At 42.3% G+C, this 12,549-nt stretch overlaps 1 protein-coding gene across 3 annotated transcripts in view; it reads right to left on the minus strand.

Moving 5' to 3' along the window:
• The window catches only part of MYO1D (myosin ID), a 349,377-nt gene that overhangs the window by 230,378 nt on the left and 106,450 nt on the right, over positions 1 to 12,549 (minus strand). For all 3 annotated transcript variants that reach the window (XM_025851229.2, XM_073879410.1, XM_073879409.1), the window contains 5 exons: positions 10,969 to 11,085; positions 8,873 to 9,076; positions 5,850 to 5,995; positions 5,654 to 5,768; positions 1,198 to 1,368 (listed from right to left, as the gene is read on the minus strand). In XM_025851229.2, coding sequence (XP_025707014.1) covers positions 1,198 to 1,368; positions 5,654 to 5,768; positions 5,850 to 5,995; positions 8,873 to 9,076; positions 10,969 to 11,085 — 753 coding nt within the window. The remainder of the gene's footprint in view (positions 1 to 1,197; positions 1,369 to 5,653; positions 5,769 to 5,849; positions 5,996 to 8,872; positions 9,077 to 10,968; positions 11,086 to 12,549) is intronic.

Raw genomic sequence — 12,549 nt, forward strand, 5'->3', positions numbered from 1 at the left:
ATTCTCAGTAAAAAACCAAGGAACATCTCTTAGAAATAAACTGGCCTAAAATAAATATCAGCCAGTAGTCTATTTCTTGAGGATTTGTGCTTTATCTATCTGTTCTGATTACATAATTTCAAAGGGGACGAAGTTAGAAAATAGACTTATTCGTGTTAAAAAAAAATTGGCAGTGTGTCATAGATTTACATGAAAATATGGAGGAGCAGAAATGTATGCTCCTTTCTTAATGGAAGCGACGGAGCATGGGGCCTGTTTCTCCTTCAGCTTATGGTTGCTGGACAAGCTGGTATTGTAGGGAACACCCAAGGATGATGGTGTGCCCCTCCTAGGGCAAATACGAATGACAAACATACTATGTGCAAAGCACGGCACAAAGGTCTGACGACCACAACTGCCACCACTTATTACAGAAACGTGATCTGTTTAGTAACATTTGTAGAATGTGGAAAATGGGGAGTTGAGAGGATACCCATTCGTTTAGGGGAATGAGTTTCCTTGTGATGGGGAGAATTACAGCTAGAACTTCTCTATTCTCAAGAAAGTCACATAGTCTCGGGCGCCAGGGTGGCTCAGTCATTAAGCCTCTGCCTTCGGCTCAGGTCATAATCCCAGGGTCCTAGGATCGAGCCCCGCATCGGGCTCCCTGCTCAGCGGGGAGCCTGCTTCTCCCTCTCCCACTCTCCCTGCTTGTGTTCCCTCTCTCGCTGTGTCTCTCTGTCAAATAAATAAATAAAATCTTAAAAAAAAAAAAAGGCACATAGTCTGAAGAACTGGCAAAGGACACATACTACATTTTATAACTGATTACAGTAAAAAGTCAAGGACAAAAGCTGTTTTCAGTGCCAGAATTATCAGATGCAGGAGCAAAATTCTAGCACATGAACAAGGCCTCTGTACCTATTGGTTATAAATGACATCATGCTTTCTAAAATCATGTTCATTTTTCCTATTTCTAGCAAATTGAATAGTCTGGAGCTCCCTCTCCTGGATATTATGATTTTTATCCATCTTGTCATCTCATAAACCAGAGAGGCAGAATTTATTTCCAGCAGCAAGTCACTTAATGGATGCTTATGGCCTTTCTTGCTTAGTTGAGTGGACATTCTTTTAAGCCAACATTTAAGACCATTCTGTCAAACAATGGGGAAAATCTTACAGGTTGAAAGAAGAGGAAGTTCTCATAAAACACATTACCTTTCGGCTGGAAAAATGGCCATGTTTGCCCAGTTTACTGTTAAGTGCTTCGAGGAACATTTCGTCGGTGACCTTGCCAACGTTCATGCAGGCATCGTCCAGGATTGCAATGATCCCCTTGTGCTGCTGCTCCACAAGGTCCACGATGATCTGATTGTTGAAGTAATCGATCTGCAGGACACAGCAGGGAGGCGGTTCCAGAGGGAACAGACGCCAGCACAGGCAAGACACTGATTCCTGCATATGTTTCAGGAGCTCAAGGAAAGTTATCTTGATTATGTCAAGAGAATTAATGAGGCCTAATGCTAAAAGGGCACATGTTCTATCAGAGCTTTATTTTTTAGCTTCTTTGTTGACTTTGTAACACTTTGTGTTACGTGGGTGTAGCTCAAAGCAAAAATTGTAAAGGAGGCAGTGCTTCTCCCATCACTAACTTTTGTTTTAATCCCACACCTAACCCCACTCCTTCATACTCTCAATCCCCCAATCTGTTTGCCATTTAATCACAAGACCCACACTCCACAAAGTACCAACAAATAACATTAAAGTATTATTCAATTCATAATTTGATGAGGTTAAGGTATCACACAGAACTCAAAAATTTCTAGTTCTATGGCCTTGGAGGACTAAAACCCAAAAGCTTTCCCCAAGTGAAAAAAATCACATAGATGTCTAACAGACTTTTGATGTTTCTCTGGGCAAAACATAAAAAATTTAATTCTGAGACGAAAGTATCTGTAAAAGATAAGGATAAACTTTTCGTTTACTTTTGTGAGCTGAATAAAGTTCTAAATAACAGCTGTTTTTTTTAGCAACTTCAATATACGCAAAGTTCATAGCAAATTCCTCATCTACACCCGCTGATTCAGATAGTGTGCGGCATCCATCCCAGCATGCACACTGGCCTCACACAGGCTAGCTGTGCAGTGCTTGAAGGTGGGCAGTCTATTATCACACAGTTTAGTCCTATGTGTTGATGTGTCCCCCTCATTTAGGAGGTACCTAAACTTGAGTGTTGTCTCCATCACCTACTGTAAGACCTATATGCTCATAATGGACTATTTCAGTCTCTCTTGGGTTCTGCTCCATGCTATTTAAAGTCCAAGGACTCATGCCAGTTATCTGACTATGGGTTTCAGCTCCGACCCTCCTCTTCCAAGTTCTCTACCGTATCCATGGACTGACGGTCTACAGACAGGGTGGCTTCTGCTTCCTCTTTTATACTTTACTGGTCTGTCTATATCAGGGAGTCTCAAGAGGATGACTGCCCCCCGCCAGGGTCATTTGGCATTGTCTGAACACAGTTTTGGAGGTCATGACTACGTGACCAGTGGGAAGAGGCCACTACAACATTGTAAAATGCACAGGACAGCCCCACAACAAAGACTTATCTGGTCCAAAACATCAGTAGTACAGAGGTGGAGAAACCCCGGTCTAAATATGTACGTTTGGGGTGGACATGTATTACATTTCCTAATTAGGGAGAAAAGTTCTCTCCACCTTTTGAAAAAAATATCCTTACTCTTCTCAAAAAGCAGTAACTCTTATATTAAATATTAGCTTAAGCCTTAGACTTTGGGAGTATGGAATTAAAGATTAAGTCTTTTGTCCCAGGGACAAAAGAATTAAGTCCTCTAAAGAACCAGTTGTAAAGGGCACCTGGGTGGCTCAGTTGGTTAAGTGACTGCCTTCGGCTCAGGTTATGATCCTGGAGTTCTGGGATCGAGTCCCACATTGGGCTCCCTGCTCAGCAGGGAGTCTGCTTCTTCCTCTGACCTTCCTCCCTCTCATGCTCTCTGTCTCTCATTTCTCTCTCTCTCAAATAAATAAATAAAATCTTAAAAAAAAAAAAGAACCAGTTGTATAACTAATGAGTCTTGGCTAAAGAGTTCAGTTCGTAAGTTTAAGGTTACTTCAAACATTGCTTCAAGTTGCGGCTTCCAAACCAGCTTTCTCCAGCAATCCTGATTCCCAGGAGGCTTCTTAGGGACTACAGGGGGCAGGAGATCTAATGAGATAGCTCAGGGGCAGAGAGGTCTGGGCCTCCCATTCCCACCCCAGACGGAGCAGCTCTGTGCCCAACAGTCCAGTTCTCAAAAGCTAAAAAATGACTTGTAAACTACTGCATCAAAAGCCTATAAAGGTGAGTCAATTAGGGAGACAACCAAGCCTTAGGAACCTCCTGACAGAAGTCCACATACCACCTATGAAACAGACTGGTAGAAAAACACTGGTCCTGAAACCAGTCAAGACTCCAGATCTAACAACCAGGGGCATACATGGAACAGAGTCTGGATGACACCTCGGGAATCGATGAGCAAAATCCAGACTGTGGCAAGCTCGACAGAACAAATGACTGACTCATCCTCTCCACTGGGAGATCGTGAGGGAAAAAAAAAGAGATGGGGGAGAAAATCTATAGATAGGTGAGCGTCCTATCAACCAACCACAAAGTAAGAACCCTGCTTGGATCCAAATTCAAACAACAATAAAAACAGACAAAAAAACCCAGTAAGACGACTGAGGAAATGTGAACATGACTGGATATTTGATGCTATTAAGGAATTACTGTTACATTTCTTAGGTGTGATAATGGTACTGTGGTCATGGTATTTGTAAAAGTCTTCATCTTTTAGAGAAGTACACGGGGCTATTTATAGGTAAAACAATATGATGTCTGAGATTTGCTTCAAAATAATCTGGAGGGTCAGGTGGGTGGGTGGGTCGGTGGGCCCAGATGACATGAGACACCGATAACTGTCATAGCTGGTGACAGGCACACGGAGTTTATCATATCACAATCTCTGTTCTTATGTTTGCTTGAAATTTTCCATAATAAAAAACATTTTAAAAAATCAATCACTATGTTCAGAAGTCGAGTTTTTTAAAGGAAATAATCGCCCAGAATAGAGATTCTACTTTGGAGGGGCCTGGCATGTAGTCGGTATAGTAACAATTACCTGCGACCTAGCCTTCCGTCCCCAATAGGACATATATTTCTTGGTTTATTTTGCTAAAGATTTTTGCATTTTTAGGGCAGTTGCTCCTTTTTCAGATGTTCGGGACAGCCTACTGCAGTTGTTGACTTTCCTCCTTATCAACTATGCCTGTGGAATTTGATATCCTGACTTTTAAAGGACGTTTTTGACCAGTATCTCTGAATAACAAGTTTTATGATTAAATTTGCTATAAAAAACTAAGCTTCAGTTGTAATTGTGTATTAAATTGTATAACAGATCCATTCTAAGAAGGCTGCGTCTAAAGTTAACTGAATTACATCTTAAATGTGCTACAAGAGTTCACTGCTTAAATCAAAATGATAGGGAATTCTACTACAAAGTAATAATACACCTTTTGGTTCATTTGTAAAACAGTAAAATTTACACTAATATACTCAAACAAAATTTTTTATGGTATTGTGATGTTTAACACATGCTGGAAGGCAAAGATGCAATTTGAGTCAGGACAACTACTAATTATACTACTGTCTCCCTTTCTGAATGAGAGGAGAGAGAAAGCAGGAAGGTGGGAAGAAATATAAAATTTACATACAGTATATCAAAGAAGCTTTTTACTACTATGTCAGATATTAAAAAAAATGCTGACTTTATTGTGTGTTCTATTCGGCAGGAGGATAAACAGTTTTATAAACACAGAAATGTGTGGAAACTCAGAAGTTTTTGCATTTCTCAAGTCTGTCCTCAAAAGTGTCTGAAAACACAAATTTAAAAGAAAACATTACTAGGTCTCAACCCGTCACAAGCAGGAGGCCGAATGGTAAGGAACAAGAGAGCCAACCAAGTCATGCTTTTCAGCGGTGATGTCTGGGGCTCGCACCCCAGGGCAGTCCCACTTTCTGGCCCGCCCTCCTCAGACCTCTGACAACTGTCAGTGTTCATAAAGGGCCATGAGAAGGTGATCACAGGTATGACATGAAGGACGGCAGACGGAAGTAAATGTGAATGTTTTCACGCCTCGGTTTTGGAGAATGTAAACCATAATAACCGAAGATAGTAACAGTGCCACTTAGACCGCAAAGTAGAGGAGAGAAAAAAAAAAGGAGAAAGAAGAGGAGAAAGAAGACGGCAAGAGAGTAAACTAAATTTGGAAGCAAAGACCAGTCAACTTAAGGCAAAAGTTGCCGCTCCGAGTAACCTCCGCCTGGCGCTAAACTCTACTAGACAGATACGAGCCAGACAACCCAGGTGGCATCAGCAAGCAAGTGTGAGGGCTGTCACTCAGCATTTCTGGGCACCAACAAGGCAGTCCGTCAAATGAGAGACATTCCACCCATCAACCCTGGAGATGACTTGTAATTACGTATCCCCAAAAGGAAAGGCGATGTTCGGATGTTTTGTGGGCCCGAGAAAACTGCAACAGAACAGCTAACACAAGATCTGACACTGCCGACGCTACGTGCAACACGGGAAGCTACTTTCCAGAGGCGCGCACTCACGTGCTCCCAGGGGATGCCCTCCCGCTGGTACTCCTCCTGCTCTTGCTTCAGAACCAGCTGAATGAAGAGCTGCTGCAGTTTCTCGTTGCAGTAGTTGATGCAGAACTGTTCAAAGCTGCGAGAAAAGGAATCAGGTAGGTTCAGAGAGACTAAAAAATAAATACTATAGAGTTTTGAGCATCTTATTCCAGTTTACCTGTTGTTGTCAAAGATTTCAAAGCCATAGATATCCAAGACACCGATAACGGTGTTTTTCCCATGGACTGTGGTGTCATAGTTCTTGACTTCAATAATATCATTGATGCGAGTAACAATCCAACCAAAAAGGCGTTCATATATTGCCTGTGAGGAGAACAACATCATTCATTCTTACCCATGTGGGATGGTGTCTTCTGTTTAGATCTGTGATAAATTCTTAGTTAGTTTAGATAGTTTTAAATTCTTAGACACTTTCTCCTTAACACTTAACATAGCTGTTAACGCAGAAAAATTAGAAGTGCAAATCATCTGTTAAAAAAAAAAACAAACTACATGATGTAGGTAACACTCCAGTAAATGGTTTGGATTTTTTAGGATTATTATCGGTCACTATGGTATTCCAACACCACTCCCAGGTATGTTTCTGTGCTCAGCTCTATCAATAATGTGCCTACTCCCTCAAAGAAGTCGCTTCATTACTTGATTGTGAGTTTCATCAAATATTAAAAAGTGTGGAACCAAGTTAATATCTATGTTCCAGTAAAGTTCTATGGATTCTAAAAATATGAATATTGATTTATAATGCTACATAAAGATCTGAGCCGAAGACCACAGTTGGAAATTCTTAGAAAGTCAAATGCACATCCAACACCCAAGGATACGCAGAGCCAGAAGCACATGGACGAAGGCACCACACACTCACATGCATTCACATCCTGGTACAAGGACACTCTATGGTGCCACATCTTTAGCACACACGTGGTTAGCAACTCCCTCCATCCACCCCTCTCTCCACCTGCACTTACACATACGCACTGCCTTTCTTTGCCTCCCTTTTACTCTTCGATCCAGTCCAGTCTTTGCTTACCTCCCCCCGCTCCACTGAAATGGCTCATCAAAGACCCCAAACTACCTCAGTGTAGACACCTTCTTGTGCCTCTATATGGACGTCTTACTCACTGTCACTCCATATGGTTTCCCACCTTCTTCTTGAACTTTCTCCCCTTTGGGATTTGTGACACCACACCTCCTTAATTTTCCTCTAATTTCACTGGCTGCTCCTTCTGGGTGACCTTTGGTAAGATCTCCTCCACCTGACCTCTAAAAAGTGGAGCTCCTCTGATCCTCTTCTCTTCACTAACACCTTCTGAGTCATCTCATTCGATGTTAAACGGTAGTAATATACTACTACTCCCAAATCTATTACTCCAACGCAGACCTCTCCTCTGAGTGCCAGACTCATGTGCTTGGCAGCCAACCCGACAATATTCCTAGGGGCCTCACAGCCATCTCAAACACATGTGCTGTCAGGACTCTTGATCTTCCCAGCTCGAAAAACTGTTCCTACCTTACTTCTAAGCATGAACAAAGGGCTCCAGAAATGTAGGAATTTATTCATTCAACAAATATTAGCTGACTGCTTACCCTGGGCAGGTTATTGGAGATACAGTACTAAAGCAAACATAAACATGGTCTCAGTCTCCAAAAGCACAGGGAGCAGGATGAAGGAAAAACCACACACACACACTCACACACACTCACTCACTCTCTCTCTCTCTCTCTCTCTCTCTCTCTGAAGGTGAGGTGCATGGCACTGGAGGATAATTTAACCTGTTCGGGACTCACAAGAGGCCAGGGAAGACATCCCTGAGTAAGTGGGCTGAGATCAGAAGGATGAGTAAGAGCTGACAAGGCAAGAGGGGGAGGGAAAAGGGATCCAAGCAGAGGCGAGAGCCTGTGCAGAGGCCCTGTGGCTGGAAGGAGAAAGGGACAGAGACAACCTGCAAGGCCCGAGAGAACACTAAGGTGCTGGAATGAAGGAAGGAGACTGGAGTATGGTGTGGAATGAGGCAGGAGATGCAGGCTAGAGCCAGACCACGCTAAGAGCGATCCTTGATTTTATCGTTCCCCAAACAGGGGCTGTGGGTTTTACATCTCAAACACAGCCCGTCTCAAATCATCTTTTCCCCATTTCTACGCTACCTGCCATCATCTTTGTTGGATACTGAAATATCCCCGTAACAGTCTCCCTGCTTCCATTCCCACCCACAGAAGATTCACCATACATGAGCGATTGCTTTAAAAATGCAGACTCGCTGTCATTGCCTCTGCTTAGAATCCTCCACTCTTCACTGCACTTGGATAAATCCAAATTCCTCTTGAGACTAAAAACCAAGCCTGGGACTTAGAAGAGTCAAGATGGAGAATACACGGCCATCTAATCAACCAGCAACAAAGAAAAAGAAAACAAGGAAATGTGAACTTGGAAACATAACACATTTGCCACGCAGACAACAGACCAAGGGTTAAAGTGATGAGCTCTTACAAACAGGCAACAAAACAGCAAGCGGCCCTGAGGAAAATGTACAAGGGACACACCAGGCGATTCCCAGAGTGGATTTAAATACCTTACAAGCATATGGAAAGATGCTCAAATCCACTGGCAAGGAAAATGAAAGTAACCATGAGGTACTCCTGTACACCCATAAAGTCAGTCCATTTAAAGTTTAAAATCAGTGTATCCTTTGATGTGGTGAGCTCATTCCTGGGAGTTTGTCCAGTGGGAATAAGAGCGCTGGTGTGTACGGACACACACACAGGATACGGCAGCATTATTTCTCGTGGCAGAAAAAGGAAACAAGGTGAACAACTTAAGGGGAGGATGGTTACTAACTCATGGCATCATCCCCACACAGACACAAAACACAGGGATGAGAACTCCCTCAGCTGCCCTGAGTTGGTCTTCATCAAACACTGGTGGGCAAAGCAAAATGGAGGGCGGTGAGAGGGCCCGTGCAGGCATCATTAGCTTCCCAGTTAGTCGGATTCACTCTCCTCAGAACGCTTCCTGAGAGCGATGCTCACACTCAGGGCATTTTATTGAGACTGTGATGGTCCAAAAGCACACCATTCTAGGTTCTAAAAGCCTGAGCCCACTTTCTTGGAACGTCTGGACGCATCCTCACGGAAGTTCACTAAAACTGCATCCCCAGGCCGAGCAACGTCAGTTAAAAATCCCACCTTAGCAAAGGCATCCCTGCCATAGCTAGCTTCCTGCTCCGTGTGCTGCTTGTCAATGATGTCGCGCCCTGTGGCCACCGTCCGGTAGAGAAGGGCCTTCTCGACCACGTCCGTCTTGGTGGAGAGCAATTCTGCTATGATAGATACAACCTTGCCATTTTCAATGAGAGGCGTGTCACCATCCACCACAAATTTTAAATTTCCCTACACCAGAGAGAAAAAAACAAGACGCCATTTCCAGCAAGATTCTGAAACATTATGTCAGGGATATATTTGCCAATTAAAGATAAAATTCAAAGTGACCTTATTCGTAGCACTGATTTTCTTAAATACATTACACATATATAAAAACCTAGCGCTTCATCCATCTTTCCTCTCTTCTCTAGACACTGATCTATCTCTTAATTTTCAGCATTTGTTTTTGATGGAGAGAGGTTTTTACATTTTTATGTAGTCGAATCTACGAATCTTTTGCTTTGGGGTTTCTTTTACTTTGGTGTCATACTTAGACCTTTCCCACTCCAAAGATTTTATAAATATTCAATATTTTCTTTGAATACACAGCTTTTCCCCTTACATTTAAACTTTTAACTCACTTAGAATTTATGTTGCTAAGTGGTGCAAAGAATCTAACTTTATTTTTTCAGATGGTTAGTTAGTTGCTCCAGCACCATTTACTGAATGGCTGAGCTTTTCCTCCTGATTTGAAATGTCACCTTTAGGGGCGCCTGGGTGGCTCAGTTCCTTGAGCATCTGCCTTCGGCTCAGGTCAGGATCCCAGGGTCCTGGGATCGAGCCCTGTGTCGGGCTCCCTGCTCAGCAGGGACTCTGCTTCTCCCTCTCCCTCTGCCCCTCGCCCCAATCATGCTCTCTTTCTCTCTCTTTCAAATAAATAAATAAAATCTTAAAAAAAACTGAAATGTCACCTTTATTATATATTAAATTCCCCCAAGCTTCTGAGTCTATTTATATTTTACTTGTTCAATAAGCAATAAATACTTATCAACCCTCTACCAACTGTCCAGCACATCAACCAATGTTGATTAATCTGATGATATATCTGAGCAACAAGTTTTAAAGTACTGTCACTTTTACTATCGTTTTAAATCTGGCAGAATTAGTTGTATCCTCTCTGCCTTTCCCCCTACACTACTACTCTTCTTTAGTACATTTTATTTGATCTTCTTACATGTTTATTGGTCCAGGTAAATTCTAGGGCCATTATGTCAACTTAAAAAATAAAATTCCTGTTTGGATTCTGAAGGATATTGTTGCACTTTATTTATAAACTGGCTGAAAGAACGGGACAATTTATAACGTTCAAGTCTTCCTAGTTAGGAACATTTACTTACAATAACATTTATATTGCCCTATGATATTTTTCATATAGGTCCTGCCCATTTCATTAAGAATTAAATCTTGCCACATTAAAGTGAAAGGTAAGTTTTGTTCCAGATTTGAATTCATGGTGTCACTCATTTCTTCTAAGGTTACATGTTCACTATATTTTCAACGTCTATAATTATATACACAGGAATGAGAGAAATCTGACACATGGCCCCTGACCTGAGTTTGCTGTAGTGTAGTGCAGCTTGACGGGCCATGAGTTGGCCATCTTATCTACCCAGTTAGCCACCATGTATTGGCTGCGCCTTTGGGCCAGTTGTGCCACCCCCTTAGGGCTCATTTCCCAACCTGAAAAATGAGATGATCAGGATTCCAGTTCCGATAATTTATGATTCTACGCTTCAAGTGCTACTGGAAATGTATTCTGTTCAAAAGATTTTAGCTTATACCACTGGTAGTCATATCATTACTGAATTCTTTTATCCTCAAATGAAACAGTGCAAAATCTGACATACCAGTAAGACAATGAATTAAAGCTAAGTTTCAAAACCTACAGTGGCTTCAAAAATCCCTCATAATATTATAAAAATGATGGAGAGAACCACAGATACAGTAATTGCTTCAAAACATAAGAGAAATTTTCTTTATATAAACTAGTTTTTAAATCTGCAGGGGAAAAGCAAAATCTTCTGAAAGAGCATCCTGTCTCCACAGAGAGGCAACATATTCTGAAAGGTGTCCCTACTCACCAAGTGAAGAATGGCTGCCAGAATCTTATACACAGTTTGAGTCTCCTCAGGTTTGAAGCCAATTACTTTCATGGCATCAGCTACTACTTTGAATTCTGCAGCGTCGTTGATAGAAGACTGGGAAAGAAAATGGAAAACTCAAGTCACTGACATTACATACGGGCATTAAAATCTAACAATTATGAGACTACATTCGAGTTTAGCCAAGGTCTTGATGCTTTTGTAGTAAGTCACTGAGTACCCCAAGAAAATAAAATTATTTCAGGAGTGGAAATATCACTCAGCACACAAAATATCCATTTGTGTGTGAGAGCCACCATCACACAAAATAGGCGTGACATACTTTTCTGGAATCTTCAGTGAGGGAGCAAGTCCTAAGCTGCTTCACAAAAGCTGACTGCCACTCTGTGATGAGTGAAGAAAACATGGGATGGGAATCACAAATGCAAATACCGACCATGGGAGCCTCTCGAAGACATACGCCTGACTATTGTTGCCTATGGCTTTTTGTTCCACAATTAGTCTTGTAAAGTCTGGGAAAAATACTCCCTTCTCTTGGATGGTCAGGCTTTTTACTTCACAGGTGAGGAAAAGAAGGCCCCCCTCCCCCAAAGCAGAGTGGGCTGCCTCAATCATTCAGCAAGCTATTAGATATTCTGGGACCACAACCACTTCTCACGAACATTTGGTGCATCAGATCTTCTAACTGGTTCGAGACTGAATGTATCCCCCCAAAATTCGTAGGTTGAAATCCTGATATCCCCCTCCCCAAAAGGTGATGGAATTAGGAGGTAGGGCCTTTGGGAGGTAATTAGGTCATGAGGGTGGAGCTCTCAATAAATGGGATTAGTGCCACTGTAAGAGGCCCTAAAGATTTCTCATCCCTTCTGCCCTGTGAGGACATAGGGAAGGCTCCGTCTATAAACCAGGAAGAAGGCCCTCACCAAATCTGTAGGTGCCTTAATCTTTGACTCCCCAGCCTCTAGAACAGTGAAAAATGAACATTTGTTGTATATAAGCCACCCAATTTATGGTATTTTTGTTGTAGTAGCCCAAACTGGAACAATCAAAGATAAATCGCCAGCCTCGAGGAGCTATAGCCATCAGGTTGGAAATACCAACACGTCAGCAGAAATTTACAGTGAAGCAATGGTAACGGCCTATCTCAAGAAAGTTTTCCCAGAGCAGCAGCTGCAGAGGGCCTGACTGATCTTTTCTTCAGTGCATTTCTCCTCTGGCAGGGACACAGAGGACCTGGCCTGATGCTCATCTTTTGAGGAGGCACACGGGAAGGGGTCCTCTGTGCCTGATGGGCTTGCTTCCCGTGGGGGTGCGACGTGATCGGGCCAAAAGTATTTTGGTCAGTAAGACAATTTGATTAAAGAGGAACATTTCTGGTCATTGGCTTTTTAAGTGCTGGTTTCACAATCCCTTCTGCATCTCTGAGCGCTGTTGGCCTACTCTCAGAAAGCTCAAGTGTTGCCCTCTATTGTCTTGTTTTCAATTAATTTTCACCCAAACATCCCACTCTGAGATGACTGTAAAAGTAAAACAAAACAAAACAAAAAAACCCATGCAACT

Source organism: Callorhinus ursinus, unplaced genomic scaffold (genome assembly GCF_003265705.2).
Source record: "Callorhinus ursinus isolate GAN/ISIS: 27379988/994484 unplaced genomic scaffold, GSC_fseal_2.0 scaffold34, whole genome shotgun sequence".
NCBI lineage: Eukaryota > Metazoa > Chordata > Mammalia > Carnivora > Otariidae > Callorhinus > Callorhinus ursinus.